Below are 13,683 nucleotides of genomic sequence, written 5' to 3' on the forward strand. Positions count from 1 at the left end.
GACCAAGGTGCAAAAAGCAGCCCTGAGCTGGCTGTGACCCCAAACAGAGCCTGCACATGATGCTTTTGGAGCAAGAGCTCTGCCTCCATCCCTCGGGAAAGTGGGTCGAGAGTCCCTCATGTGGGGCTCCACCGTGGAGCAAGGGGCCCGGGTGCCCTACACTGTGCCAGAGCAGCAGCCTCATGTCTCCTTGCAGGCCCAGGGCACAGAAGGACTGGAGGAAAGGGGACCTTTCCGCTGGCTGGCCCCCTGAACCTGGCTCTGCCAGGCTGCCCTGTCTGGCTGCCCCGCCACCCGGGAGTGAGGCCAGATCCTGCCAGTTGGTGTGAGGAATGCAGAGAGGTTCTTATCCCTCAGACCCAATGTCCCTTTGGTACAACAAGTAAGTGTTTCATAGCACCTCCTTTGCTCTCCTGAAATGAATTTTATAGGACATATAATTTACCTTCATAGAGAATTTTGAAAATCAATACAATGCCCTGATCTGTAACATAAAGGAAAACTAGGAAGTAATCTATATTCAAATGAGATCTGATATGTGAATGCTCAAACATGGGTACATTAGTACCAATAATGAATTGGATGCTTGCGCAAACTTCTGATGCATAATTTAGAGTCGAGAGAACTAAAAAGACTGGAAGCAATTCCATAAGAGACACACCAGAAAACAAGAGAACATCTCAAGGGGGGTTTGACTGCTCAAGATCACAACTTTGGGTTAAGCTCTGAATGAAACGACACAGTTGGTAGTTTCTTTCATTGAAAACTGAGTGGATGCTAAAATCCTACAAATACCCACAGCCCTTATACCCAGAGATAAAGAACACTGGACAAGGCCATGTTCTAAACTTTTAAAACTTTTAATTAAAAAAACCCACACTGTCCCAGGTTGGGCATGGAGAGGTTGGTGTGGCACATGGAGGTCTGGTGAGACGAGAAGCCTGGGTGGGCCCTCCCGGGTGCCCCCAGGCCTGCCTGTGCTGGGGCCTGGGCTCCACCTCTTCCAGGGCCCCTGGCTAGGGGCTTTGCATCTCCTGTGAGGGTCCATCCCAGAACCCCAAACCACTCAGGGATGGCACTATGGGAGGGAAAAGGCTGCCATCTCCAGGCTTTGAGTGTACCTGCAGCCTCCCCTCCCACCCTACCCGCTGGTAGCCCAGGCCTAGCTCTAGGTCTGGCTGGCCCCAGGGGGACTGGGGGGGGGGGGTGCCTCCCCATTTAGGCTGAGTTCCCAGGGAAGACAGGCCGCAGCAGAGGGCACCCGCTTCCCAGAGCTGGGCTGAAAGCTCCGAGAGGCAGGCAGTGCAGAAACGCAACAAAGTCCTGAGTGAGTGACTCCTTTCTGGGTCCTCCATTACAGAAAGAAAGGCAAGGGACATTGGGGGTCTCCATTCGTGCTCATCCAGCCCCCAACCCAGTCAAGGCCCCAGGGCTGTCCCACCAACTGACTCTGAGAGAAGAGGGCTGCCCGGGTCCCACATTCCCCCTGCGGACCTTTCCCCATCTTCTGGAGTGGCAGCAGGGATAGGAGGCATCCATGGTCCTTACAAGGAGAGGCCTCCTGACCCCCCAGGCCGGGAGCATCTGTGGGGAGCACGTTCCCTGGAGCTCAGGTCCAGCACCGGCGCCAGCCTCCTCCTTGCCACGCCGCCTCGGTTCTCACTGGCCCAGCATGCAGGCCTTCTTACAGGCCACCGCGGAGATCAGGGCCGCGCCCCGGCCGCTGCCCTCCTCCGACTCGATGAAGGTGATCTCGCAGTTGGGCGTCAGCCTGCGCACGCTGGCGTGGAACCGCTGCTTGAAGCTGAGCAGGGGGGAAGCAGAGCTGCCGAACCTCCTGCCTGCGCTCCCAGCTGGCCTCCCCCCGCCTCGGGCCCACCCTCCAGAGCCGGTCACGCTCACTGAAGGCAGCCACAGGGGATAAGCCTAGGGGACCCTTCCCATGGGTGTGAGCCAAGGGGGACGAGAGAGAAGAATCCTTGGGGCCTCAGAGAGGGTCCTTCTCGGCCCGCATTTCCTAAGCGGGGACTGCGGCCCGGCTGTGCCCTCAGGACGCGCTCCCACGACGGGGAGGCGGGGCGCGGCGGGGTGGGCGGATGGCTGCGGGGCGCACCTTGGGTGCAGCTTGTACACCGAGCCGTCTACACCCACGGTGATGCGCATCACGTCCTCCCTGCGGCTCTCGCGCATGCGGTTGATGACGGCCGCCAGCCCCGCGGAGCACATGTGCGCGGCGCGCGTGGACACGCTCTCGCAGGCGCGGCGCACGATGTCGCAGTCCGTGCCCGAGGGCCTCAGCCCCAGCGTGCTCAGGATGTTGTAGATCTGCTTGCGGTCGCCCGAGTCGCTGCGGGGCGGGGGCGGGAGGGCCGAGGGCGTCGCTGGAGGGTCGGCCCCAGCGGCGACCTCTTCTCCAACCCGTGCCGACCTCACCCAGGTAAAGCGCTTGGGGCTCGGGCTCCGGAGGGGAGCACGTCCGATTCCGCAAGGCACCAGCAGTAACCTGGTCATGACTCCACTGTTTAAGCCCTGGGTATCCGCTCTAAGGTGGGCGACACTGCCGCGCCTCAAGGCTGTTGCGTGGATGAAGTGAGGCGATGTCCGCGGCCCATGGTGGGGACGCGCGGGCTGCTTCCACTGCCCGGCGGCGGGTTCCACCGGGGGCAGGAGGCCACCCCCGCCCCCTTAAGCTCCGTCCGGCTCCCCACCCCAGGACCTCACCCTCCCCCGCACCCCCCCCCCGCATCGCCCCCTCCCCGGCCGAGCGCCCACCCCCAAGCCTCACCCGCAACCTCGCCCCTTGTGTCCCTGTCCCGGACCCCGCCCTCTGCGCACTGCCCCCTGTACCTGCCCCACCGTCCGCTCCACCCACGCACCTCTCGACTTGCGACACCAAGCGCGTCTCGAAGGCGCCGCGCGTGCGCAGCTGCTCGGAGGCCTCCCCGTGGAAGAGCAGGTTCTCGTCCACAAGCTTGAGCAGCACGAGCCGCACCAGCTCCCCCATGTACTTGCCGCCGATGAGCTTCTCATATCTGGACAGGGGGCGGCCGGGTCATCCCCAGCAGGGAGGTTCCCACGCGCAGGCGGAGCTTGGGAGCCGGCCCCACCGCCCCCCACCGCGGCCATGAGGCGGCCATCTGGGCGCTGTGACACCCACCCTTGGCAAGCCTGGGTTCGTGCCCGTTCCCTCATTTATGAGCGGGGGGCTTTAGGACTACAGGGGTGAGGAACCTGCTGTGGGGCCTCGAGAGTGGCCCAGCCCCTCTGATGGGCCTTGCGCTGAATCCCCTTTAGTCCTCCCACATCCTGTGATGGGGTGCTGTTCTCATCGCTCGGTTGCAGTTGGGAAAACTACGGCTCCGGCTCCGAGGCGCTGGTGACCAGCCTGGGCGCCCCCCTGCCGCCCCGCTGGGGCTCTGCGCTCCTGAAATCCACGGAGCTGACCGCTGGTGCCGGCCGGCGTCTGCGAGCCTTCCTATTTTCATCTAGTAGTACATTGAATACTACTGATCTAGCGGAGGGTTATGAGAGTCAGAGAGGAAGCTAGCCACGGAGTCAGCCAGCACGTGCCTGGCGCGTCTGTTAGGCGCCTAATAAAGGGTGGCCGTGACTCCGACAAGCTCTGTGAGGGCTGGTTCTCAAGCTGTGTTGTGCGAGCCCGCAGCGTTCCCCAAAATACAGCTGTCCGTTCTGTGAACCTGGACGGATCTGTCTGTACTTTGGGGAACTCTGGGTTAAACCCAGTTAATGTTCCTGGGGGCGTCTCAGAGCCTTCCTGCCCCCTGTCCAGGGGGCCAGGTCCCGGCTCATCCATGCACAGACTGTCTTTTTGAGGACTAAACCTTCACATCTCTCACTGTTCCCGGTTTACAGAGGGCCACGACATGCGTGGGAGCTGGAGGAGGAGACTAGCCGGCTTACGAGGGGGTTGTCAGTTTGCTTTTCCCCAGAGCTGTTTAAAAACAAGCCTATTATCTGCGTGGCCGGCCCCATCTGCCGCCCCAGCGGGCTGGGGGAGGGGCGCGCCTTACAGCTGCTGGCCAGGGTTCAGGGAGTTCTCGTCCACCACGCGGTCGTACTCCAGCAGGAACTCGTCCAGCTCGCCCGCGTCCCCGAAGGCGCCCCACTCGGTGTTGACGCACATGCGGCCCTCGTCCCCTTCCACCAGCTCCACGTTCTGCATCTCCTCCATGTAGCAGGCGTTGCAGCCGGTGCCTGTGGGGCGGCAGCGTCACGCCCCAGCTGCCTAGGGCGGGGCATGGCACCTTCCTGCGACCTTGCCTCTCCTGGATGTCTCCCCATCCCTGAGTAGGCTCTGGTTCCTGCAGGCGGGAAGCCCTTTGGGACCCTGTCTTCCCAGCTTCCTTGAGCCCTCCACACCCACCACTGTGGAAAGGTTTCCCTGCGTCCCTGGAGCAGAGGAAAGGTGGCTTTCTCACGCACCAGAAGACCTGGGTTTGCTGTGTGACCTCAGGTAGATAAGCCCACCTCTCTGGGCTCTTCCTCTTCCCTAGGAGGGGATGGTAACACCTTCTCCTCCCATTTCCTGGGTAGTTGGGAGGATTGAGGGAAACGTGTCAAAGTGCTTTGCCAACTAGAGATGGGTGTGGGATGTTATGATTTTATCTTCAGCACTGAGCAGAGTAACCAAGAGTGTTTGCAGAGCAGATGTGAGCACAGGCCGCCCGCTGCCATCTCTGCTCCAAGAGGGGTATGCCTGAGGCCAATGGCTGCAGAACTCAGGTTGTGGTGCCCCAACCCCACTGCCCCAGGCAGCTGTGGAGGAGAGAGCGGGGAGGATGGCCAGGGCTCCTGGAGGTGGTGGCCTTAATGACAACTTTCCATCTGAAAGGCGAGGATGAAAGGAGAAGGTGTGACACACAAGAGGAGAGACACAGCAGGTCAGGCTGCAGCTCAGGACACAGACATACAACTGCAGGTGGGGTCCTAAGAACACAAATATATAACCTTTCAGGGCTAGCTCCGAAGGGCCCAGCAAAGCAAACAACTTTACCCCTGACTTTCTGGGTAACCAGGGCACAGAGAGTCCAGAAAAAACCCTGCATGCCTGTGTGCCCACGGGCTAACTGATGTGACAGGATTGCTTTTCAGTACACGCTCGTTGTAACACCTTGGGAACTTCTGGGAAAGGCCGTTGGTCAGTGTGGAAAGCCCCGGAGGCCGGCACTGCCTCCCTTCCTGGTATCTGCCTTTACTTCTGGCAGGGCAGGCTGCTGCCCTGGCCAGGGTTAGACCAACCAGGAAGGAATGACGACTTTTGCTTATCCTCTTCCACTTGGACAAATCCGTCCAGTTTGGTCAATTTACCAGATAAGGTGTTTTAATTAAATCCTGATGGACTAAGCGGACATGCAGCTGGTGTGCCATCTGATGCAGTGACCTGCACGTGTTGAAATGCTTCCTACCAGTAAATAGCGCCTGCATTCAGGACAACATTGCTGTTCCCCAAGACTGTCTGGGGCTCCAGCACCTGTGGGATTGGTGCCTGGCACATAGGCCCTGCTCCGGCCATCACTGATTGCTCAGGACTTTGGCCTTAACTCCTCGGGGCCCGAGGCAGAGGCAGGAGGAGGCCTGTGCACCATGCTGTAGACAGGGGAGCCTTAGCGCTGTCTTTTGACAGCAGAACCTTTTGAGGTGGCAAGGCCCCTGGATAGGGCAGGGCACACGTTCTTACCCACAATCATGCCAACCTCACACCGGCGGTCTTCGTAGTAGCAGGAGATCATTGTGGCCACAGTATCATTCACCATCGCCACCACGTCCATCTCAAAGTCCTGCCAAGAGGCGCAGAGGCAGCGGTGATAGGGCTGGGGGTCTCGACTCAGCCTGCTCTGGGCTGGTCCAGCCAGGTGAGGGAGGACAGGATTCCTTCCTGGGTGGACGCCCAGAAGGCCCTCCCCGGCATCCTGGACTCGGGGGAGAGTGAGGGGGACCCAGGGCAGGGGCAGGGGCAGGTGCCGCCTCACCCCTCTCCGTTTGATGGCGTCTCGCAGGAGCCCCACAATGTTGTTCCCTTCTGCTCCAGAGGCCTTGAAGCCCTTGGTCCAGTTGAGAAGGATGCCCTGAGAGAAGAGGAGGGCCTCTGTGGCTGCTGACGAATGCTGGGGGCAGGGGTGAAGGGAAGGGGAGCTAACTCGGACAACAGGGACACGCACCCCACTTTAGAGTCGAGGAAACTTAGGCTCAAAGCAGCCACATAACTTTGAGAGGAATTGGAGACCATTCGCCACAAACATCTCGTATTTCTGCAGGGCTGGGTCCCAGCCAATTTCAGAATCTTTGTATGGTAAAGCCCAGAGACGTCTCCCAGAGCAGGATGTGATCCAGAGGGGAGCGGCCCTGAGTAAGATCGGGCTTCTCTCCTGTAGCGCACCCTCTGCATGTGAAGGAACCATCTGGAGCTCTGTATGCTGTGGGGACTGGGGCTCAGAAAACCAACACGAGCTGTTGCTCCAGCTGCCATTCTGCTGTGAGTACCGAACTGGCTTTCTCTCTGACCCAGAGGTCTCATGTGTTAACTCATGCTGGTATGATTTATACACTCATGTATATATGACTGTGTAATGTACACGTGTATGTACATGCATGTATATTTACATGTGTGCACATATGATTCGCACTCATGCATCTAAAATTTACATCCATGTGCATGTCCAATTGGTGTGTTTATGTATGTATGCATGTAAAATTGAGGTATGTATATAATTTATGTATAATTGACGTATGTATATATATCTGTATAATTGATGTGTTTATGTTTGTATAATTTGTGTCTATATGTATGCATGTATGATTTACATGTGTATATATGTATGTGTAACTTACTTGTGTGCATGTGTGTGTATGTGTAGCTGTGGCAGACTAACTTGCCAGCTCGCAGGCGAGGTGAAACCGCAGCCCTGCACATTTCTGTCTCCGCCACAGGTGGTAGAGCAGGTGACGACATGCGGGCATGCTGGAGCCCACCTGCCCGAGTGTGGGCCTCAGCGTTGTCACTTCCCGTCATGGGCAAGTTGCTAAGCCTCAGTCTCCTCGTCTTTCACGGGGGTGATCATAGTGCACGCCTCGCAGGGTGTGGGGGGGCAAAGAATAGGGATCCACTAAGGTTACTTCCCGAAGTCCCACAGAACGTAATAGATGGAGCCACGGTTTGGATCTTTCCCAACTTGTGTGGCTGCATCTGGAGGCAGCACAGGGCAGAGTTCACAAGGTGCCTTTCTCTGGGGTGCATGTACATCCGTCTGTGCGTCCATCCACCTCCTCCCCCACACACCCCTGCACCTGGCCCTACCTTGTCTATGTCTTCATGCCTCACAGGAAAGGAGAAGGTGAAGCCCAAGGGCAGCTTCTTGTGCTTCATCTGATGCTTGTCCAGGAAGTCAGAGATGCACTCGGAGATGTAGTCAAAGAGCTGGAAGAGCCATTTGACCACAGAGGGTGGGCCAGCTGCAGCCGCCTGGGGCCTCGAGCCTGACGTGTTCCTCAGCCCATGCTGAGGCATCAGGCCCCAGGAAAGCAAAGCCTCCGGGCCTGACCTCACTTCCCCTGTCCTGATCGCCACTGCTTGTCGGGACTCAGGCCCTGAGCTTCACCCAATGCCAGAGTCCGGGCAGCCCCCAGGACAGGGTGACACCAGGACCGGGTTGGTCCCAGCTCAGCTGTGTTCTGTCAGCCTGACCTTCTCAGCTGGACCCAGTGAGATCTGGCCTCAGACACACAGGGCAGAGGCATATCCCTGGTCATAACTATGATTTCTGTCACCAGCACCCAGAGTGTCCTTTTCGTCCTCCGGCTGTCCTGGCTGCCCTACCCCTGCCCCTGCCGAGGACCAGTCCCCACCCCACTCACGTGGGCCTGTCCACAGAACTGGGCATTGCTGAGAGCTCTGCTGATTGACTCAGCTCCCTGCTGGGTGCCGGGGACCAGTGAGGCACCCACACCACCCCTACTGCCTTGATTCATGCCCAGTGCCAAGCATTTAGGGGTGTGGTGAGGACCAGGCTGCCATGGGCCTCCTGCCTTGAAACCCTGCCACTCAGGGGATCAGCTCTGGTTCTGTCCACCTCCCCCCAGGGTTCATTCTACTTCTGATCCCCCTCCTTAGTCCTCCCTGAGGTCAGGATGGCCTTGCTGCCTGCGCAGACATTATGATTGCAGTCATCCCACTTGGTGTCCATGCCGGTGCAGAGCAAGGGGCGATACATGGGGAGGGGGTGGAATGTGTGGGCTGCATGCTGGCTGGACCACCGTGTTCTCTTAGCTACCCTGTCATGTTTCTGATCCTTCTGGGAAACTGGGCAGGGGTGTAACTTGCTGGGACTGTGCCCAGTGGCCATCCACCTAGTCCTCTCAGCTGCCTGCCTGGGCCCTCTGAGGCTGGGTGACCCTCCTGCCTACAGCTGCCCTCCCACCCCTGGTGGACTGGTGGGCCTTCCCACCAAGGCTAGCTGAGTTCTGAGATCCGGGGTGGTCTTGACCCTAGCCCCCAGCCCCCGGCCCAAGCTGCTCACCATCTCGGCGGTGCCCGTCATGGCGTCCTCGGGGATGGAGTACATCTGGTGCTTAGTTTTCACACTCCACTGCCCCGCCTCGCCCTCCCCCACCTTCACCAGCATCACCCTGAAGTTGGTGCCGCCCAGGTCCAGGGAGAGGAAGTCCCCGACTTCTGCAGCCACAGGGAGAAGCACATCAGCCTTAGGGGCACCACCTGGCAGGACCCCCAAGACCAGGGAGAGCAGGAGGGGATGGCACGGGGGGTCCAGAGCAGCTGGACCTGGGGCTGTCAAGGCCAGACATCTGGGGAACCCCCGAGTAAACTGTGGAAGGAGTCGAAGCTGAACTGGGAAAGTCGCTGGGAGCCCTCTGCCTTGGACTGAACTCACCCCGAGCCCAGGGCCCAACTGAAGACCTAATGAAACGACCCAGTCTCAGGATCAGGCTGGGTGTCCCCCAAGTGACCACGGGGAACCAGTTTCCCATTGCGACTTGAAAAAATCCAGTTTTCCTGAGACTGGGGCTGGGCCAGCGGAGCCGAGGGTGAGAACTGGCCCGTGTCTGGGGCCCAGTGTGTTTGCGACTTGTCTCAGGGCTGCTGGCGTCAGTCAGAGCCGCTAAGAAGGGCCAGGGGTACCTCTTCCTGCTCGGGCCTGGGGACAGCTGCCTCCAGATGAGGAGCTGCCATTCCCACGTGGGTCCCATCCCTGCCTGGCCCTGGCCCACAGTACCTGAGCCTTCCGGGGTGGAGCGCACGTAGGTGGGCAGCATCTTCACAGTGGCTTCCTCGTGGGTCTCTAGCCTCAGGCCTCGGTCCATCTCCTCCTGCATCCGCCTCATCACCTTCTTCAAGTCCTCCTCCTGCAGCTGGAACTCTGCCAGGATCTGCTCCGCCTGCACAGGGAGAGGGCGCGGGTGTGTGGGGGAGGTGGGAACCGGGCGTTTCCAACACACCTAGAGGGTCTCCTTTACCCTCTGACCCTGGGTCCAGGATGACCCATTGTTTCAAACTACCACAGTTAAGACCAGTTGAAAAGTTAGAATAGCAGAGTTCTACGAGCAGCCTCTAAACAAATGTGACCTGGAGTGTGCTGGAGGGTGAGGGGCAGAGGGCAGATGTGGCGCCTCCCTTTGTGCCTCAGATTCCGCCGATGGGAGGAGGGAGGCGCTAACCTGGAAAGTGGATGAGACAGGCGCTGGAAGAGCATGTCTGGAGGAGACAGGCAGCTGGCATTACTGTCTAAAAGATCTGGTCATTCTCCCTCCAGGAATTTATGCTAATGGAACAAATGGGCAAGTGTGCACAAATGTGTCTAAGGGATAGTCAAGGGAACACTAGTTAGAGGTGAAACTGGTTAGGGGTGTCTGGTTGACGAAAGCATGGCGGTCCCTAACATGGAAGACTCTGTAGCCATCAGAGGGAGGAGGGTCCCTATGCATTGACAGAGGGAGGCCTGCATGCAGAAAGCTTGGATTCAATTATGCCATTCCCGTGAGCATGGGCGGCCCGGGCTCAGTCTCCTCCAGCACCTTCCAGGGAGTGACCGCTCACCCCTCCATGGTGGCCCGAGGTCAGGCTGTGAACGCAGCTGCCCATACCCATGTGTCCCCAGTAAGTGGGACCCTGCATGTGGACAGCGGTGTGGCTGCCCCTTGCCTCTTTCCCACATATCCTGGAGAGAAGAAGGTTACTTTAATTCACTGGTTGTTTGGACCAAAAAGGAAAGGAAAGTTACTCTGATCAAAGCCATGGGTCCACTTTTCACAGAAGCTCAGTCTCTTCACGGCCGTCTCCCCGTAAGCCCAGGGCCGGAGATGCTCTGAATTCCAGCCAGGAGGCAACACAACCCTTTGCCCCTTCTTCCTCAGTTTTCAGAGCCCACATTTCGTTGGAGAAGGTAGCACATTAAAGGAAGGCAGCCCCTGCCCAGACCCAGGGACAGCCCGGGGGGGTGGGGGGGGGCAGGGCGCTAAGCCAAGCACAGCGATCCTCTCCCCTTCGGCTGGTGATTTGGTTTAGAGCTGGGCCTGTGGCTCCGTTCTGGCCGACGACAGGTAAAAGGAAGCCTGATTTTAGCAGGAGGGGGCCTTCTGGGGAGGTCAGTGCCCCCACACTTAAAATTTAAACCCAGGGAAGGTCACAAAGGGATGGGGCTGACAAAGTCTATGACAAAACACAGAATCAAATACCAGTGTTTGCTATGCCATCTGCAGCTCCGGGCACAGGATCAGAGTAGCCCACCCCAAGGCTGTCCCCACGGGGCTCAGCCCTGGAGAAGCCTTAGCGCTCTGTGAAACCATCCAGGCTGTCCTCAGAGGCCCACAGCTACAACCTTTGCCTCTTTTGTCTGTCTTTCACACACTTTCAAATGTAAAATGCACCAGGAAGTAATAAGAACATTACCATCTGCTGAATTCCTCCAATATGCCAGACCCTGAGTTGAGTGCATTACACAAGCTGCCTCACAGCATGCGAGGGGAGGTACTGGCATCTGCCCATCTTCTAGGTGAGGAAAAGCTTAAAGAAGTTATTTGTGCAGGCACATGTAGCCAGCACGCTGCGGTGGGACCGGCACCCACAGCCATGCACAAGAGGACTGCTGTCAGGAGTCCTTGAGAGGCAGCCCAGCATCTCCCCCGAGACAGACTTGTTCAGAGGGACAGCTTATAAGACATCCACGGGCTCTTAATAAAAGTGATGCTGATCCTGCAAAGGTCCAGCCCTCGGGCTCTGCTGGGCTCCATCCTCTGTCCTGGCAGCCCCTCTCGTGGCCATGAAGCTGGACTCATGAGGGGCCTTGGACCAGAGGCTAGACCTGCTGTCAAAGGGGCCCTGACACTGACTGTGGGCAAAGCCAGAAAGTGCCCTCCACGGAACCCCAGAAATCACACGAAGTCGAACCTCCTAGTCAGGGAGCAATTTGGAGTTGCTATCTGAATTTAATTTTGATCTAGCAATTTCTCTCCAAAGAGTCTTGCAAGCACTTAAGAAGCACCTGCAGTGTTGGGACAGTGAGGACTCAACAGGACCCACATCCACCAGTAGGGACTTTACATGGATGCCGGGACACCACCTGACAGGACCTCTGGGGCCTTTGCAGGAGACACGTCTGAGCATGAGTGAAATAGGGAGACGGGACCTTTGCTGGACTTGATTCCATTCTGTAAATAAAGTTGGATCTGATTTGTCCTGTACAATATTCTCAAAAGCTTAAATTTGCTGCCAACGTTTAAATAGAGACACTTTTACAGAAAAATCTGGATTGGATGGGATTTCTGTAAAAGCAGGTCTGCATTCTCACTGTGGCTGTGGGGAGACTGCATGGGATGGGGGAGACTGCGGGAGATACCCTGTCATATGCCCTCACACTGTGTCCTGACCAGGCCAGGCACTGCAGGATCCTTCCACTGTCCATACCATGGGGGACTCCCTCACACACACTTGTGCCAATTCCCTGTTCCCGGTGGGCACAGGTTGGGGGAGTGGTTCTGGAAGGTTCTGGGGCCGCAGTCCAATATTCCAGGTGGTCACAGGCTGACAAGGGCCTCTGGCATACCTCACCTCTGGAAATCACATCTTGCCATGGGGAGTGTCCTCCATGCTGGGTGCAAGCCCCTTTCTCAGGTACATGGGGGCTGTGAACACCGTACTCCATCAGCATGCAAGCCCAAGAGGAGGGCACTCCCACCTGTGTGGTCCCTTCAACCCTCAAGGCTGTGTGTCTGGGGGGCATGGGTGAGGTTAAAGTCAAGGGGGCAAGGTCTGCCTCCCAGACCCCTGGGAACGATCCCAGGAGCCGGCACATGTACCAGGCCGTGCTCCAGCCTCCTCTTATCTCCTTTATCCATTTCTCCCTTATCCTGCTTAAATCACCAGGGACACAAGTACTTCATTATCTCATTTCTTACAAATAAGGAAACTGAGCACAGAGGTGCACTTTCCCAAGCCCACAGAGCCAGAAGGCTCAAAGCCCACCCCCCACCCCAATGGACTGCCTCCTGCCTGATTTCAGGGCCCAGGCCCCCAGCCTTTCCTGGAGCCCAGACCCCAGCTACAAAAGTCTCTTTTGAGTTTCATGCTGGGTGTCTGTGCCAGCTGGCTTAAAGGACTTGCCTGAGCAGTCTAGGAAATGTGGGGTGCTGCCTGAGGAGCTCAGAGAAGTCACCCCTTCTCCCCTCCCCCCTCAGGCCTCGGGAGAACAAACAAAGCATGGACAGGCCTGCCCCCCGACCCCCTGCAGCTGTGCCCTCACCTGCTTAACAGGAGGTCACAAGACACATCATCAGGGCTCATGGCTACACCCAGACATGGGGGGTTCCTGCCCAAACAACCTCCCCACCTCCAGCAGGGCCACCATTGACCCTGTCTCACCAGCAGATTCCCACTGCCTGCCAGGCACTTCACGGGGTGCTGGAGAACAGACAAGACCCCTGCCCTCAGGGAATAACAGAACAGAATCGCAGCAACAAGTGAATGGGCAGCAGGTTGCTGGAGAGGAAACGAAGCGGGGAAGAAAAAGAGGTGAGAAGCTGCCGCTTCACATGAAGTGGACAGGACACCTGCACAGACAGTGCCAGGAGCACAGGCCTGAAGGGAGCTCAGAGGGCGGCCCTTCAGGAGGAGGCCTCACCGAGGGGTGAGAGGCCCAGAGGCTGTCCCAACAAAGTTGGGGGTGGTGAGGAGTGAGAGTCTAGACTTCTTCTGGAGGCCGAGCAGTAACCATCTGCTGACAGATTGAGGCATGGGGGTGAGGAAAAGAAGAGTCCGGGGTACCCCTGTGGGTTTGGCCTGAGCAGCTGGGCGAGGGGTCCCACTCGCAGAGATGGCTGGGTTGGGGTGGGGAAATTGGGAGCTTGGTCTTGGCATGTTGGCATGTCTGTGAGCCAAGGGGAGATTGATGCCAAGCAGCAGTCAGATATGTGGGGCAGGAGCTCAGGCTCCTGTCTCCAGTCTGGCTGGAGATATAAATCAGCAAGCCGTCAGTCTGTGGACAGTTCTTAAGGCCATGGGCCTGGCCAAGGTCTATGGAACACAGGTTGGAAGCAAGGTGAAGGGGTTGAGCTGGTCGGGCAGGGGTGCGCAGGGCTGGGTCCGCGGGGCTCGGCTGGCAGGACACTGTGTGGTGCCTCCATCTGACAGGTGCGGAGACTGAGGGAAGGCCTGAA

At 58.1% G+C, this 13,683-nt stretch overlaps 1 protein-coding gene across 3 annotated transcripts in view; it reads right to left on the bottom strand.

The window, feature by feature from the left end:
* Window positions 1–841: 841 nt before the first annotated feature.
* Window positions 842–13,683, bottom strand: part of GCK (glucokinase) — a 50,537-nt gene continuing 37,695 nt past the window's right edge. The window contains exons 2-10 of one of the 3 annotated variants that reach the window (XM_070264372.1): window positions 9,249–9,411; window positions 8,535–8,689; window positions 7,316–7,435; window positions 5,991–6,086; window positions 5,699–5,798; window positions 4,032–4,215; window positions 2,877–3,032; window positions 2,114–2,347; window positions 842–1,804 (exon numbers count right to left, since the gene is read on the bottom strand). In XM_070264372.1, coding sequence (XP_070120473.1) covers window positions 1,660–1,804; window positions 2,114–2,347; window positions 2,877–3,032; window positions 4,032–4,215; window positions 5,699–5,798; window positions 5,991–6,086; window positions 7,316–7,435; window positions 8,535–8,689; window positions 9,249–9,411 — 1,353 coding nt within the window. In that variant the 3' untranslated portion in view covers window positions 842–1,659. Of the gene's footprint in view, window positions 1,805–2,113; window positions 2,348–2,847; window positions 3,033–3,231; window positions 3,569–4,031; window positions 4,216–5,698; window positions 5,799–5,990; window positions 6,087–7,315; window positions 7,436–8,534; window positions 8,690–9,248; window positions 9,412–13,683 lie in introns of those variants that run through there. The other 2 variants (XM_070264373.1, XM_070264374.1) reach the window with 2 other exon arrangements.

Source organism: Equus caballus, chromosome 4, assembly GCF_041296265.1.
Source record: "Equus caballus isolate H_3958 breed thoroughbred chromosome 4, TB-T2T, whole genome shotgun sequence".
NCBI classification, from domain to species: Eukaryota; Metazoa; Chordata; class Mammalia; order Perissodactyla; family Equidae; genus Equus; species Equus caballus.